Source organism: Chionomys nivalis, chromosome 7 (assembly GCF_950005125.1).
Source record: "Chionomys nivalis chromosome 7, mChiNiv1.1, whole genome shotgun sequence".
NCBI classification, from domain to species: domain Eukaryota; kingdom Metazoa; phylum Chordata; class Mammalia; order Rodentia; family Cricetidae; genus Chionomys; species Chionomys nivalis.
The window spans coordinates 88,178,322-88,195,748 of NC_080092.1; the positions used below are offsets into that span (position 1 = coordinate 88,178,322).

Genomic DNA, 17,427 nt, shown 5'->3' on the forward strand with positions numbered 1-17,427 from the left:
TAAATTATGTTTCATTTTTCCATAACTGGGGCTTGAGGCTGAGTTGTTTGACATGTTAATTTTAATATTTGCTTCCTCACTCCTTTGTGTCAAAATGTTTTTTTTGTGTGTGTGTCAAAGTGTTAAAAAAGAATGAAGTATTTTTATTTTACTTGTTACTAAGCCATGCTACATACTCTTGTTGTACACGGACCACACTTTAGACATTACTCATTAATGACCAGTGACCTTTCTGTGAACCTCAATGGAACTGTAGTGGCTTAGGATTTAAATTAGAATTAGAGATATCCTTGTCATCTTTAAACAGTTCAAAAGACAGAATGCAGATATAATGGTAGATAATGTAGAGGAATGTGACGGACTCCTCTCCTTTTCCTCTCCTAGAGAAGTGGTGGGCTGGTGGACTTACCTTTCACTACACTGAGAAACACAGATGCTTATCATACATAAATTGTTTATTTTTTTCCTTTAACTCTGAGTTCGAGACCAGCCTGGCCTACAAGAGCTAGTTCCAGGACAGGCTGCAAAACCACAGAGAAACCCTGTCTCGAAAAACCAAAAAAAAAAAAAAAAAAAAAAAAACCAACAAAAAACAAAAAATTTTAAAGGGGGCTTGTGAAATGGCTTAGTGGGTAAGAGAACGCTTGTTGCTTTTTGCTGAAGATCCAGGTTTGACTCCCAGCACCCACACAGTGGCTCACTAACTTCTGTAGCTCTTGTCCTAGGGTATCCAACACTTCTCTGACCTCTGTGGCCACCTGGCACAAATATGGTGCACATATGTACATGTAGGCAAAATACTCAATATACATAAAATAAAATTATAAAATCCTAAAAGCAAACAAGAAAGAATTTGAACATACTTGTCATAAAGTTGCTTTTCTGCCACCATAGCATGCCAGGTGCCCCTTGTGTGGATGACACAGTCAAGTTATTTCCCGAACTGATGAGGCTCTAGCAGGTTCTGGTTCATTCTTTGTCAGTATAATCCACCTGATAATAGACATTCTTGCTAATTGTTGCCTTTCTTTCATGCCGTGAGAGTTGACTTCCTGGGTTAAGGATTATGGGAACTTGTGATTTTGTTTTTCAGTTTTAATTTATTTTTATGTGCATTGACATTTTGTCTGTGTAAGGGTGTCTGGTCTCCTGGAACTGGAGTTACAGACAGTTGTGAACTGCCATGTAGTTGCAAGAAACTGAAAGCAGATCTTCTGGAAGAGCAGCCATTGCTCTTAACCACTGAGCCTTCTCCTCAACCCTGAACTTGTGATTTTTATAGACACCGTCTGCTTATAGTTTGAAACGTACTCACCTCTGCAATATGTGCAAATATTTCCTATGTTTTCACCACACCCAAACCCAGCAGTTTTAAAACTTTCCCCACCCATCTCATGTATAAGAAATAGTTCCATATATTTAATTTTGTTTTTCCTGAGTTCTTGGGAAGTTAAAATACAGTCTTCCCATTTGAGAAATGTACAAAGGCCCTAGAAGATTACATGACTTGTGGGAAGTCATGGAAAAGTAAGCGTTGGGGAGGGGAAATTTTCATTTTTCTGTTAAAAGAGATGAATTCAATAGCCAGGCATAGTGGTGCACGCCTTTAGTCCCAGCACTCAGGAGGCAGAGGCAGGCCTCTGAGTTTCAGGCTAGCCAGAGCTACATAGTGAGACCTTTTCTCCAAACAAACAGGCAAACAAAGCCCAGATTAAAAACTTTTGTTAATTAATAAACGTTTAGCCGAAGATGAAGTTGGCATGACACATGATGTGTGTGTGCTTTGGTGTCAGTAGCCAGATAGAGTGCAGGTTGAGATTCATTCTGACCTTTGATCCTCTGATTTCATTTCTGGGACCCTGAAATATTACAACGAAGGAGAAAATTGTCCACACTGTTGTTGACTGTGATGCTGTGTGTGAAGTGAGAGGAGGTTGGCTTTCAGAGAGGTAGGGCTTCATTGGTTATAGTCTCCGGGTTCTCTCCTCTATTTAGGTGACATGAAACAGCTTGGAAGTGGCCCTTTTGTTTTGTTTTTTTCCTTTGAGACAGGGTTTCTCAGTGTAGCCCTGGCTGTCCTGGAATTCCCTTTGCAGACCAGGCTGGCCTTGACCTCAGAGATCTGCCTGCCTTTGCCTCCTGAGGGCTAGAATTAAAGGCCTGCTGTAGATGAGGCAAGCAGGCCTGCTTTTCATCCTGCCTGGCTCCCACATGGTTAGCTTTACACCCAAAATAACAACACACAAATTGTATTCTTTTAAACACTGCTTGGCCCATTAGCTCTAGCCTCTTACTGGCTAACTCTCACATCTTGATTAACCCATTTCTACTAATCTGTGTAGCATCATGAGGTGGTGGCTTACCAGGAAAGATTCAGCATGTCTGACCTGGCGGCTGGCTCCATTGTTTCTGCTTCACTTCCCTTCTTCCCAGTATTCTATTCTGTTTACTCCGCCTACCTAGTTTTCTGTCCTATCAAAAGGCCAAGGCAGTTTCTTTATTAACCAATGAAAGTAACACATAGACAGATGACCCTCCTCCATCAGCGTGCGCATTGGAAGCAGTCTTTTTGTATGTGCATAAGTAGTCTTTTTGTGTGAGCATGTGCATGGAGGCAAGAGGTTGACGATCAAAGTCTTCTCTGTTTTTCTCCAACTTTTCCTCTTTTCGCGACATGGTGTTTTATTAAACCTGGAACTCATTGATTGGCAAGACTGGTGGCCAACAGATCCCCCAAATCCACCTGCCTGCACTTCCCTGTCTCCCTAGCATTGGGGTTACAGATGTGCATTGCTGTGTCCAGCTTTTACATGTATGTTGGGGATCTAAACTCAGGTCCTCATGCTTGTGTAGCAAACACCTTCCTTACCCACTGAGCCATCTTCCTAGTCCCTATTTATAAAATTTGTATAAAAACGCCTTTACAAGGTTGATAATTTTATAGATATTAGAAAATATTGGCTAAAATTACTCATGTACTGTGGAATTCTGGTTTTTTTTTTTTTTTTTTTTTTTTTTTGTCCTGAGACAAGGTTTTTCTGTAGCTTTGGAGCCTGTCCTGGAACTAGCTCTTGTAAACAGGCTGGCCTTGAACTCACAAAGATCCGCTTGCCTCTGCCTCCTGAGTGCTGACTGTGTAATTCCAACTATATATATCCGATTTTCAGTAATGTTGTTGTTGTGTAAGATAAGTAAGTATGACTAGATAGTCAGGTAACTAACAAGCAGGAGGAATTTCTTGCTGGGTTCCTGTTAACCTATTACCCTGCATAGTTACACCGAGATGCTCTGAGGCTAGGCCTGGAGAGCTCCATCAGAAGTGCCTTTTATCAGTGCCTTTCTGTTTGCCTTTTACATAGTGTAATGCTCATTCTTCTATTGGTGGACCAGTTTGCATTTTGATTTTGGTAACTTGTGTGTATATGTGTGTGTCATTTTAAAAATGAATAATTAGCCAAAGTACTTTGAATTTGATACATTACATTGTATTGATTACCATTGCTAACAGTTACTGCAACCAACATGTGACAGTGACCTTCAAATTTAATTCCTACTTTCTTGAAACATCACAGAATATCACCGAATCTAAATCTAAAAGCATCTATTTGTTGTAATAGGAGCGGCGGGGCTGCGTCCCCGGCACCCAGCCGCCCACATGGCTAGCTTATGCCCCGAAATAATTACACGGAAACTGTATTCTTTTAATCACTGCCTGGCCCATTAGTTCCAGCCTCTTATTGGCTAGCTCTTACATATTGATCTAACCCATTTCTGATATTCCATGTAGCACCATGAGCTGGCTTACCAGGGAAGATCTTAACCTGCGTCTGTCTGGAGTGGGAGAATCATGGCGACTCCTGACTTGGCTTCTTTCTCCCAGCATTCTGTTCTGTTTACTCCACCCACCTAAGGGTTGGCCTATAAATGGGCCTAGGCAGTTTCTTTATTATTTAACCAATGACCTTCCTCCATCATTTCCCCTTTTTCTGTTTAAACAAAAAAGGCTTTCACTTTAACATAGTAAAATTACATATAACAAAACAGTTATAAAGCAAGAATTATAGTTACAATACTTATATCTATTTTATCTTTTATCATAACAATGGAAAACTGTAACTATAACTAACCATTCTTTAACTCCATTAAAGACTCCAGAAGGATATAATATTACCTAAGTAAACAAGAAATAAGAAAACTCTAGAAATGACAGAGACATCTTGTTGCCTGGACAGTCACCCAAAGTTCTTTTGTACCATTGGGGCATCCATCTTCAGCCTTCAGGCCCATAGTATCCAGCAGACATTTTCATCAAGCAGGAAATTCCAAAGACAGTTCAGTCACTATCTGCTGTGTCCTGCAGAATGTCTCGTAGACTCTTTTATAAATCAGGAACCCCGAAAGACCATCTCACCTTTAGGCAAGTTCAGCAGTCCTCTCTCTGTGGGTTCTCTGTGTCCAGTTTATGCATCAGTCCAGGCAAGAGTAGTTTCTTGCCCAAATGGCTAACCAACTCCATAAGAAGCCTCTTCAATGCCCATCTTCTTGAAGTAGATTGGTGCTGCCAGGAGCAGACGTATCTCACTATAACAGTCCTAAGTTATTAAAACATTTAAATGCCATATTCTGTAGCCTTTGAAAGATATGAAGAATGTCTATCCAACTGAAATATATATATATATATCCAGAAAATCTAACTAACATGACTACAAGCTTGACTATTATCAATGATTATCCACTAACAACCTATATTTCTTAATTATACGTTACATTTTTAAATGAACTACACAATCACAATACCTTAATCAAGATCAGAGATACATATACACATAACAAAATTGACCTTATAATCCATACCAATGTAAATTATTTATATCTATATCATATCCCCCTTTAAATGTAAAAGAACATTTATAAACCATATTTGGGAACATGGGCGCAGTTTTTCTCTCCAAACTGCTTCCTGCTAAATAGGGGCGTCGTTAATTAGGTCTTTCATGGTGTAACCTGTGTGCCAGGGTCATCTCGGTTGGCAATTGTGTGAAGTAATTTTTTGAGGGTGTTCACAGTAACCTTTCAGGAGGGCGTGGTCTATCATACCATATTGGGATAGAAGAAATCCATAGGGTCGCATCCTCTGTGAAAACAAAAGAAGACCCTCTCCAAAGCATCATATCCTTAGACCCATATTCTGAAATCATAATACCCTTGTATCCATTTTGGTTTAGCTTGGCAGCCCATATAATGAAATGTCTCTCTGCATTTAGCTCCTTCACAGTCAAAAATTTTAAAGAAAACACAATAATACAAAAAATTTAGACTCTCTGTGAATTTTCCATTTTTACGTGGCTTATTTTTCTTTATTTTTTTTAATCTATAACTATCTGTACTCTGTCTCTTTAAAGACTTTACCCTTTTTAAGACATTAACTTTATTCTTCATATATATATTTTTCTCTCTCTCAAGCCTACGTACATTCATCCAACAGTGTCTGAATCAGTTCTATTGTGAATCTGTAATTCTTTTACTATCCAGGAGCATTTTTTAAAATATTAAGCAGTTCTTAAAAACCTAAGTTGCACCATTTAGAGGTATTATGGTACTGCCTGTGTCCTGCCCAGTCTAAACCTAACTGCGCTGTTATTATGGTAATTACGGTAGTTCCTGCCTGAGACCAGCAGAGTTCTGCATGGCGGAGCTGAGCTGCTCCTGCATCAGAACCATTTGGTGCCCCTGAGCCACACACAGTTCCAGGCACACAGCAGTCCACATTGCCATCAAGCAAGACGTACCACTTTACTCCAAATGCTCCATTTAAAAGCTCTGTCTCCCGCAGGAGCCAGACAGAGATCGTGATTGGCGGCACAGCCCAGAAAGCCGGCATTTTAAAACAGCCAGTTTTTTCCTGTTGCTGAGTCAGGACAATTTCTTTGCCGCATGCAACCCATAAACAGCAAAAAGCTTTCTTAAATTCTCTCTCTCTCCTTTTTAAGCCCTCTCAGCTTTTACGTGGAGTTCATTAGCACGTTGGGCGCCACTCTGTTGTAATAGGAGCGGCGGGGCTGCGTCCCTGGCACCCAGCCGCCCACATGGCTAGCTTATGCCCCAAAATAATTACACGGAAACTGTATTCTTTTAATCACTGCCTGGCCCATTAGTTCCAGCCTCTTATTGGCTAGCTCTTACATATTGATCTAACCCATTTCTAATATTCCATGTAGCACCATGAGCTGACTTACCAGGGAAGATCTTAACCTGCGTCTGTCTGGAGTGGGAGAATCATGGTGACTCCTGACTTGGCTTCTTTCTCCCAGCATTCTGTTCTGTTTACTCCACCCACCTAAGGGTTGGCCTATAAATGGGCCTAGGCAGTTTCTTTATTATTTAACCAATGACCTTCCTCCATCATCTATTTATCTACCCATCTATATCGATCTGTCTGTTTGATTGTCTGTCTGTCTGACTGTCTGTCTGTCTATCTATCTATCTATCTATCTATCTATCTATCTATTTTTGTGACATCCTCTGACTGACCTAGAATTCCCTATGTAGATCAGACTGGCCTGGAACTCACAGAGATGCAAGTGCTGGAATTAAGTGTGAGACACCACCATGTCTAGCCCTTCTTAAATAATTCAAGTGTGAGTGTGTGTGTGTGTGTGTGTGTGTTTATCTAACAGCTCATTATAGTTACATATAAAATTAACAGTGTATATATATGTATACACACACACACACAATCTAGAAAGTTTGCAGCCATCAACAGTTCTAGTGCAATTTCAGGAGCAATTGGGAATTTGGTAATCTCTGAAGTTGTTAGTGTAGTGGATCTTGTAGGTAAATACATGCATACTTTCCATAGCCTATTTGGAAGGATCTCTCTAAAATTGGCCTCATTTATTTTATTCTCTGCAAACTGACCTGGCCCACTTAGCATAGCCTTTATTGCTGATGTTTGTACATGTTCTCTTTTTAGAATTGATTCATGACCATCCGAAGATATTAATTTGACATAAAAGGTGTCAGGGCCTTTACAATTACCATGGGTTTTCTCCTCTCTGCCCGTAGGTTCTTATAAAATTGTAATTTGATCCCACCGGAACTGCAGAATGGTTTCCTGGTGGGATGGATTCACAGTCTTTAGTAACTTGCATTTGGAGGAAGTACATACTGTTCTCTTCTGAAATAATTCTTATTATATTTATATCTTTCTGTCTATCATATGGGATGTGGGGATTGAACTCAAGTTATCAGGCTCAGATGCAAGTACCTTTACCTGTTTAACCAACCATCTTACTGGCCCTGTATTTCAAATAGTTTAAAGTAGCTATAGACAGCGAGATAACTGTCTGTATCTCTAAAACACAGAGGCCATCACTGTATAACCACAATATTTGTTTAATTTGACAAAATTAACAGTGTTTTGTTTTTTTTTTTAATACTATCTGAGACCTAGGCCATAATCTGATTTACTTGGTTGCTCCTAATATAATTTTGTAGCTGGTTTATTTAACTGGAATTCAACAAAGAATTATAAAGTCTTGAAGGTGGAGTTTTACTTTAGAAAATAGCTTCTGATAGCTTATAAAGATGGGTAGATACTATGTCTCAGTTAAAAAATAGGGAGTTTAGGAAAGTTCAAAGACTAGAGTTCATGGCTTTTAGATCCAAGTCTTGAAGGTGGAGTTTTACTTTAGAAAATAGCTTCTGATAGCTTATAAAGATGGGTAGATACTATGTCTCAGTTAAAAAATAGGGAGTTTAGGAAAGTTCAAAGACTAGAGTTCATGGCTTTTAGATCCAAGCTCAGGGTACTGCTGGACTAAGGCCGTGAAGCCAGCGACCACTGGTTAAATGATGTGATTAGATTGGTTATTTGAATATAAACAGGATAGGAGCACTTTTCATGAAATGATTCTAGTGTAGTAGGGGCTGCTGGCTGTGTTCCTGCCGCCCCAGCTCCTGGTCGCCTGGCTAGCTTATGCCCCGAAATAACAACACACAAACTGTATTCTTTTAAACACTGCCTGGCCCATTATATCTAGCCTCTTCTAGGCTAAGTCTCACATTAATTTAGCCCATTTCTAATAATCTGTGTAGCACCCCAAGGTGTGCTTACCGGGAAGATTCTAGCCTACGTCCATTCTGGGTTGGAGCTTCATCGCGTCTGCTCTGGAGCACAGCGGCATGGCGTCTGCCCCAGAGAGGAGAGCTAAGGCGGATGAGCTCACTTCCTCTTCCTCCCAGCATTCTGTTCTGTTTACTCCACCCACCTAAAGGCTGGCCAATCAAATGGGCCAAGGCAGTTTCTTTATTAGCCAATGACCTTCCTCCATCATTCTAGTGCTTTGAAATTTTTATTATTTGGGAAACTTAGAATGTTTATTAAATTCGTGTGTGTGTGTGTGTGTTTGTGCGTGCACGTGCATATGTAGTTATATAGGTGCTACTGTGTGTGGTAGGGGCTGTCAGAGGACAACTTATTAGGGTTGATTCTCCTACTGTGTGAGTTTTAGGGATGGAGTTCAGGTCTCCAGACTTGGCATCAAGTACTTACTCACTGAGCCATCTTACTGGCCCCTTAGGACTTTCTGTACTAACAGATTGAATGAACTAATGATATTTTAGATGAAGCCTAATTGTTAGAAACATCATCAGGCTGTACAGTTCTGAAGCCCTAGCCAAGAGTTTTGTCAAGCTAAGCAATCACGATTGCAAGTGCATGTCAGTGATGCTTGGCCTGTGAGGCAAGTGATGCTGTAACCAGCAACCCTGTTAAGTGGCTGCCCTGTGACCCAAGAAATTGACCGGTGATAAGATGAGCCTTGCATGTCTTTCTGGGGGAGCTGTTGACATCTTTGACCTTTATTCTCAAGAATTTTGATTAAATATAGATACACAGTCCTGGTCTTAAAATGACCCCATTATGGTGTTTTGACTTTATGATGGTATAAAAGCAGTAAGTATCTGGTAGAAGCTGTGCTTTGATTTTTTTTTTATCTTTTCCAGGGCTACTGCTGTGTGGTCTGATACTCCTATATGCAGGGTAGCAGCAGTTAGTTACACCTCCCAGTTTGCCCAGAATCATGAGACCAAACAAGCAGTCCTCTGCAGCAAGTGTATTAGTTGGTAGCGCTGCTAGCTGGGATATTTGGAAAGATTGGTGCTTTAGTTTTTGGTTGTGGTGGTGCAGTCTGTCAAACCCAGGGCCTTGTATCAGGCAAACATTCTGTAGCTGAGTTCTTTTTCTCATCCCTTTAAGGCACTTAAAGTAGTCATTTTATTCTTAATTGAATGTGTGTGTTTGTGTACGCATGCGTGCATGTGTGTCAGGTGTAGAAGGAGCTGCGGGCAGTTTCCCGCCGCCCAGCTCCCACATGGCTAGCTTTACCCAAAATAATTACGTGGAAACTGTATTCTTTTAACACTGCTTGGCCCATTAGCTCTAGCCTCTTACTGGCTAATTCTCACATCTTGATTAACCCATTTCTCATAATCTGTGTAGCACCACGAGGTGGTGGCTTACCGGGAAGATTCTAGCCTACATTTGTCTCCGGTCAAAGAATCATGGCGACTGCTTCAGTGCCCTTCTTCCCAGCATTCTGTTCGGTCTACTCCACCTATCTAAATTCTATCCTATCAGGCCAAGCAGTTTTTTTTTTTTTTATTAATTAACCAATGAAACAACAGATAGATAGAAGACCCACCTACATCTGTCTGGTGAGTGCAGGCGCCTGTTGAGCCTGAAAGAGGGTGTCAGACCCCTGGAGCTACAGCTGCAGGCAGGTGCTTTGTACTGAGCCATCTCTCTAGCCTTTAAATGTACTTAAAAAAAAAAAGTGTTTCTAGCATATATTAATTACACATAGTGATGGGTTTCATTATGACATCTTCACACACATCATTCTCTCCATTTCACTGTCTCCCTCTCTCGTCAGCGGGTTCTTTTCATCTTACTGACTTAGTCTCCTCTCACATTCATGCCTTTTTTCCTCTCTTGGCTGACCTAGGTGTTTCATTAGGGACTGCAGGCATGTGCGCGAGGGACTATTCACAGAAGCAAGGGCCACTCACCAGGCCGGAAGAAGCCAAACACGCTTCTGGTTTGCATTATTCTCACTTCACACTGAGTTTATCAGGTTGTGACTACATAGTATGTCAAGGAGAATCTGTAGTTTTTATGGTAATTAAAAGGGTCTTTTGGGAAAATAGTAGGATAATAGTGTTTAATTACAGTATCTCAGGTCAAGCCCTCTGAAACACATTGTTTTTTTTAATCATGTTGTGTTCTCGGTTATATAGCTGTGGAAGCAGGCTGTGTGTGATGGATCAGCTTGTTGAAGGCCCAGAGCCAGTTGTGAGCATGACTGTAACTTTGATGTGAGGCTTTGTGATGGGAAGCCATGCTGCTGCCTGAATCCACATCTGTTTGTGTCTATACTTCAGGATTTTACAAACTTAACAACCAGAAAAAGAACACTGAGAAAGAAAAGCAGTTCTTTTATTTTAGAATTAAAAAGCCAGAGCTCTTAATTTTTTTTAATATTTATTTGTTATCTTCAATTGTGTAGCTCTTGGTCACTGTTCTATTGCTGGGAAGAGACACTGTAACCAAAGCACCTCTTATAAAAGAAAGCATTTATTTGTGGGCTTGCTTACAGTTTCAGAGGTTTAGTTAATTATCATGGTAAGAAGCCTGGCAGCAGAGAGGCAGAAATGGTACTGGAGAGGTAGCTGAGAGCTACATCCTGAGAGATTCTAGGCTTTTTGAGATAAGGTTTCTCTGTGTAACTGCCCTGGCTGTCTTGGAATTCTCTTTGTTTACTCATCTGGCATCGAACTCACAGAGATCTGCCTGTCTCTGCCTTCTGAATGCTGGGATTAAAGCACTCAACCAAGAGCAAGTATTCCTTTATTTATTCATTCATTCATTCATTCATTTATTTATTAAAGATTTCTGCCTCCTCCCCGCCACCACCTCCCGTTTCCCTCCCCCTCTCCCGATCAAGTCCCCCTCCCTCATCAGCCCGAAGAGCAATCAGGGTTCCCTGCCCTGTGGGAAGTCCAAGGACCCCCCAACTCCATCCAGGTCTAGTAAGATGAGCATCCAAACTGCCTAGGCTCCCACAAAGCCAGTACGTGCAGTAGGATCAAAAACCCATTGCCATTGTTCATGAGTTCTCAGTAGTCCTCATTGTCCGCTATGTTCAGCGTGTCCGGTTTTATCCCATGCTTTTTCAGACCCAGGCAAGCTGGCCTTGGTGAGTTCCCGATAGAACATCCCCATTGCCTCAGTGTGTGGGTGCACCCCTCGCGGTCCTGAGTTCCTTGCTCGTGCTCTCCCTCCTTCTGCTCCTGATTTGGACCTTGAGATTTCAGTCCAGTGAAGAGCATATTCCTAACCACTGAACCAAAGCTTGGTGCTTGGCTGGTCTGGCCAGTGGCTGAGCTACTTACTGGAATTTGCCTTTCTTCATCCTCAGCCACAGGGTTACCAGCTTGTATGGCCATGCCTGGCTTTTAGGTGATTGCTAGGGATTCAAACTCAGGTTCTTTTGCTTTCACAGCACCTGCTCTCACCTTCTGAGCTACTTCTCCAGCTGTCTTTTATAAGACATTTTCTAGACACAAAGACTTTTTTCTTCAATAGAAATTTAGGATTTAAATCTTTCTATTTTGAAACAAGTATAGGTTGAGACGAAGTTGCTAGGAGAGGTCCCATGTATGCTTCATATACTTTTTCTCATGGTTTTGACTTCCGTCAATACAGTTCAATATCAAAACCAGTAAATTAGTGTGTGTAGGGTGTGCCATTTGTCATGCATTGATTCATGGAGCTACACCACAAACCACCTCAGCACAGACCTCACTTGTCCTGTCCCCATGGTCATCCTCCCACCATTCCTGACCCCTGCCAACCACGAGTCCCTCCTCATCTCAGTCATGTGTCATCTTGCAAATGTTGTGTAAACACAGTTGTGGGGTGTTTGACCCGAAATGGCTGTTTTTACTCAAGCCGGGACTGTCAGTTGTTCAGTTTTGTTCTCTAATAGGAATTGAAGATTTTATGGAATTAGATTTTGGCTTTCAGTCTGATTTCTCCCAAATATCTGTTAACATTTGTACATAAAAGTCCTTTTTAAAAAAAGAAATATTTAAAAATTTCTGGTACTTTTATTTGTGTTGCATATGCATGTACTTGCACCACAGTGTGCACGTGGAGGTCAGAAGACAGCTTGTGGGATATGGTTTTCTCCTTCCACCACGTGGTGCGCCCTGGGTATCAAACTCAGGTTGTCAGCCATGGCGCCAGTTCCTTTACCCATGGAGCCATCTTGCCAGCCCTGTGTGTAGGTCTTATAGCTATACATGAGTTTTCAGTCTTATTTCTAGAGACAAGGTCTTGTCAGTTGTCCAGGCTGGCATTTAACTTGCAGTTTTGCCAAGGACGTCCTTGAACTTCATATTCTCCTGCTTTAGCTTCCAATGTCGACGTGATTACAGCATTCCACCATGCTCAGTTACGAGTGATATTTTAAAAGAAATCTCATGTTAGTGTTGGCTGGATACTTGTTGGTGCTAATTTCCTAGTTACTGTGTTTGTCACTGAGGGTTAAGCCCAGGGTCTGGTGCATGTTGGGTTAGTTCTCTACCTCTGGGCTCCATACTCAGACCTGGTATTTGTATACAGGAGGAGATTAAGACAGAGAATAGCTTTCCTTGTGAAATCTCAGTAAATCTTGTGCACAGTGACAAGGGAAAGAGCCTATTAGTCCCTGAAACAGAGCTTTCTCCCATAGGGCAGACAGAGGAGGCCGTGTCTGCAGGCTTTCTCAGCAAACCTGTCACTAGAACAATAAAAGTGAGCGAATTAACCACAGAGACAGACGAGTGCCTGAGCACTTGGAAAGGCTTGCTTTTTCTACAGTCAGAGTTTCCCTTGGGGGCTTGCAACAGAGATCTCAAGATGCTGAAACTGAGAAAAGCAGAGGGAGTTTCAGGATAGACAAAGGCAGTTTAAACTCACCGTTTCTTCAGAGAAAGTGTCTTCATTTGGTGACTGGACACCAAGAGCGACAGCTTCTCTGGCCATCTAGCCATGGCTCTCTGGGAGTTTGGGCTCTTTAATGAAGAGGAAGTTGAAGACACTCTGAGCAATGGATTATTTTCCTGCCTCATGCACACACAGGCTGTTTTGCATTTATCGTTTTAACAGTGCCTAACTGACTATGTAGGTGAAGACAACCTTGAACTCCTGATTCTCCTGCTTCCCTTCCCATCTCCTTAGTGTTAGGGTTAGAGGTACATGCTCCCCGTGATGTACAGTGCTGAGCACTGAACTTAATGTATGCTAGCCAAGCACTCTAATTAATTGAGCTACACCTCAGCCTGGATTTTGCAGTTTCTCTTAAACAGTTTAATGGCACAGGATCTGACCAGCTAATAAATCTCCAGTTTTAAAAGCCCTCATTTAACTTGATATACTAAATGATATTTTTGAGAAAGAACTTAATTTAAAAAAATATTGTTGTGCATAGAGAGTGTATGTACATCTATGTGGTGTAGCACACATGAGGCCATAGGGAAACTTCTTCGAGTTGGTTCTCTCTTTCTACTAAGGGGTCCAAGGACTGATCTCAGGTCATCGGAATTACATAGCAAGCACTTTTCTCCAACATGGTCTGTATTTCCTTGGCTGGAACCAAGTAGCTTCAGTTATCCTCCTGCCTCCCCTCCTTAACTGGGACTGTAGGTGTGCACCACCATTCTCTATTAGAGTCTTTAAAAAAATGTCAACTACTTGTTTTCTTTCTGTTTAGCTGACAGTTAATTATCTCACCTATGTATGAGTGGTATTTTGAGGCATGTATATAGTCTGTAGTGATCAGGGTAACTGGCATATCATGTGAAACATTTATCTCGTCTGGGTGTGGGTGTGTTCAAGATCTCTCTCCTTGCGGTTTTGAAGTACACAATTCAGGACTGATGTAGTTCTGCTGGCCACAGAAGCTGACGTTCTTTCCAGCTGTGCACTGGACAGCTTCAGAGGGTGTTTCTTGGTTTGGATGCTGGAAGTTGTAGTAGGGTCGGTCCATCTGTTCTTTGTCATGCTCCTTCTTGACCTTGCATGCATGTCTTAGAAAGACATGCTTTGTTCTTCTGTTTGGAGCGAGTCTTAGGATGTCTTACCTTTGTGAGGAAGGAAATTGGGTCTGAGTGCCCTGTGGCGGCTAATGATGTGTTTCTTCCTTGGCAGTACTGGGGGAAGGACTGGCCAAAGGAGAGGGTGCCTTCCGGGCAGTGCTGTGCTGCATGCAGCTGAAAGGGAAGCTCCAGCTTGTGTCCTCCATCCTTGCCAAGTCACTGTCAGGAGAGTCTCTGGTACGTTGATGAGCGCGGGTTTGAATGCTTGCTAATGTTGGGTCATGTTTGACTCCTCAGTATAGTATAAGGAACATAGTGTATGTTTAGTGTAGTTCAGATGTCAAAGTTCATGACAATCCCAAAATGCTCAGTTTTTAAAAATGACCTGATATTCAATCATTGGACCCTTACCATTTCTGATTGTGCATATAAAAAGCACAGGTACTTTTAATGGGTTCTAAATTATATGAAAACCAGAAGACTTTAACAGTTAAAATCAGCCGGGCAGTGGTGGAGCACACCCTTAATCCCAGCACTTGAGAAGCAGAGGCAGGCAGATGTCTGAGTTCTAGGCCAGCCACGGTTCTGTGAGACCATGTCTCAAAAAATCAAAATTAAAAAAACAAAACAAAATTAGAATTAAAAAGTTCTTTTTTTTGAAGGTCAATGTACATATTAATGGGTTTCATACCAAATGGGTATGTGTAAGTTAATATCCTTATTTACTTTATGGAAACTATCTAGTTTTATTTAGACTTGAATTTAAGTTTTTTTAAAATTATAACTTTTGTTGATTCTTTGCATTTTGAAGGTAAGTTTTTAAATACATAAATTTTCTAGTTTTTTGTTATAATGGAAGGGCTACTTTTTGTAACTTCATAGAGTTGATAATTTATAGGAATTTAAAAGAAAGAACTTTTTCAAGTTCCTTGGTATTTTTCAGGCATCAAAATGAAAACAGAGAAAGAAGAAATCCTATAATTACCAGGCACTGTGACTTTGACAGTTGTGCTTCAAGTTGATAGGGATTTTGAAAATCAAGAGCACAGATGGTGAAAATACAGAAATTAGAAAAATATTTATTCTGTTGTGAAATATAGTATTACTGCTCCACTACAGGGTAATTTAGTCAGCTTATAAGGAATTACTGTGACTTCCTTCATTTGGTGATGTCTATGATTTCACCAATCACAAATGTGAACCCAGCAAAATGGTGCTACTGTTTAGATCCCAATCCTGGCAGAATGTATTTATTTCTTCTTTTGAGGCGGGACCTGGGCCTTGAGACAAACATCTGCCTTACTCTTCTTAGTGCTGGGATTATGGTTTCTGGTCACCACTCCTAGCAAGAGAAAAATGCTTTTGAGACATGGTCTCCCTGTATGTGTAGCTCAGGCTGGCCTCAGGCCTGGGATTTTCCCTGATCTTTCAAGTACAGCAGTTACGGGTGCCTACCCTTGAAAGGTCTTTTTCTGTAATTATTTTACTTTGCATTTGTTGGGGTCTTTTAATTTAAAGCAAGTAAAAAGTAATTTGTTTCTAATTTTCAAATTTTCTGAAATTTGACTTAGAAAAATTACCAAATGCATGAGCCATCTTTAGGCACTGTTTTGACTCCCTGGTTTCTGTGATGCTGGATAACCCGCTGAGTTTAGCATTTCATAGATATAGGCAAGCCTGTTAGCAGTAAGGGAGAGGGTGGAATGGTTTTAGGTTTGCTTTTCTCATGTTTTGTTCTCACTGATATTGGCAAGCATTTTTTTTTAAACATTTATTTATTTATTATGTATACAATATTCTGTCTGTGTGTATGCCTGAAGGCCAGAAGAGGACACCAGACCTCATTATAGATGGTTGTGAGCCACCATGTGGTTGCTGGGAATTGAACTCAGGACCTTTGCAAGAGCAGGCAGTGCTCTTACCCTCTGAGCCATCTCTCCAGCCCCTTTTTTTGGTTTTTTTGAGACAGGATTTCTCTGTGGTTTTGGAGCCTGTCCTGGAACTAGCTCTTGTAGACCAGGCTGGTCTCAAACTCACAGAGATCCGCCTGCCTCTGCCTCCCAAGTGCTGGGATTAAAGGCGTGCGCCACCACCGCCCGGCTTAGCAAGCATTTTATAGAGTTGAAAAGGATTAGTTTTTGAAACCGAGTCTCATTATGTATCTTTGGCTGGCCTGAACTCAGCCTGGCCTCAAACTCATAGAGATCTGCCTGCCCCTGCCTCCCGAGTTCTGTGGTTATTTTACAGTTGTGCATCAGGTGAGAGCATGCATGTGGTGTATGTTCTTAGCAGGAGCAGCAGCTGAGTCTTTCTTCCCGTTAGGCGTCTTTCCTTTTCCCAGCTGCGTGCAGCTTCTTATGCCAGCGTAGCAGTGTGAGGAAAGGAAGGGAGCGAGCGGTATTGAGCACAGACAAGTAGAGCTGAGTTGTGAGACTAGAGAACTATGCACTGATGATTTTCTGTCTTCATCTCACCCTTCCAGAATGGGATGGTAACGAAAGATTTGACAAGACTGAAGACGCTTCTCATGGAGACAGAGGTGAGTCCATTGCCGGGACCCCTCACTTATACCCAGTGAGATCAGTGAGCATTCTATGTTAGCATTTGGAATATTGTGGTGGTGTCAGTCAAGATACAAGGTGACAGGGGGACCTTCTGTGAAACGGGGTTGAATCCTACCCTCAGATCTCAGAACATGGCCTCTCAGGTCTCCTCTGCATTCTGGGTCTTCTGTTCTGACTATAATTATTTCTTCTTCTTCTTCTTCTTCTTCTTCTTCTTCTTCTTCTTCTTCTTCTTCTTCTTCTTCTTCTTCTTCTTCTTCTTCTTCTTCTTCTTCTTCTTCTTCCTCCTCCTCCTCCTCTTCCTCCTCTTCCTCCTTTCTTTTATATATATACACACACACATATGTGTGTGTGTGTATGGTTGTTGTATATGTGTATTCACTCATTTGTAGGCCACACATGGATGCATGTGGAGGCCTAAGGTTGATGTAAGATGCCTTCCTCAATTATTGCCTATTTGTTGAGGCTGGGTCTCTCACACATTCAAACTCTCCAGCTGTCCTCGGGTCCCTTGTGTCTGCCTCCTGAGTGCTGGGATTGTTGGTATCACCATTTCTCTGGCTTTCACGACAGTTGTGGGAATCTGAAGTCTTCACATTTGCAACACAAGCTCTTCATACATGAGTCATCTCTCTGACTCCCATCCCTGTTGTTCTTTTTTTTTTTTTTTTTGGTTTTTCGAGACAGGGTTTCTCTGTGGTTTTGGAGCCTGTCCTGGAAC

General features: G+C 41.5%; 2 protein-coding genes across 7 annotated transcripts in view; one reads left to right on the plus strand and one right to left on the minus strand.

The window, feature by feature from the left end:
- Helz (helicase with zinc finger) overlaps window positions 1–17,427 on the plus strand; it is a 153,132-nt gene that overhangs the window by 35,356 nt on the left and 100,349 nt on the right. For all 6 annotated transcript variants that reach the window (XM_057773581.1, XM_057773578.1, XM_057773583.1 and 3 more), the window contains 2 exons: window positions 14,255–14,379; window positions 16,625–16,681. In XM_057773581.1, the coding sequence (XP_057629564.1) occupies window positions 14,255–14,379; window positions 16,625–16,681 (182 nt within the window). The remainder of the gene's footprint in view (window positions 1–14,254; window positions 14,380–16,624; window positions 16,682–17,427) is intronic.
- LOC130878617 (elongin-C-like) lies at window positions 1,846–13,098 on the minus strand. The gene is made up of 3 exons (XM_057776649.1): window positions 13,025–13,098; window positions 6,736–7,055; window positions 1,846–1,859 (listed from the first exon to the last, which is right to left on the minus strand). Exons 1-3 carry the CDS (start codon window positions 13,096–13,098, stop codon window positions 1,846–1,848), a joined length of 408 nt encoding a protein of 135 aa, XP_057632632.1.

Excerpts from the sequence above, each read along its gene's own strand:
- LOC130878617 (XM_057776649.1), bottom strand. The coding sequence starts at position 13,098 with ATGGCTAGATGGCCAGAGAAGCTGTCGCTCTTGGTGTCCAGTCACCAA. Across the intron at positions 7,056-13,024 it reads ACACTTTCTCTGAAGAAACG|AGAGGAGAAAACCCATGGTA; the intron begins GTGAGTTTAAAC and ends ACCTACGGGCAG.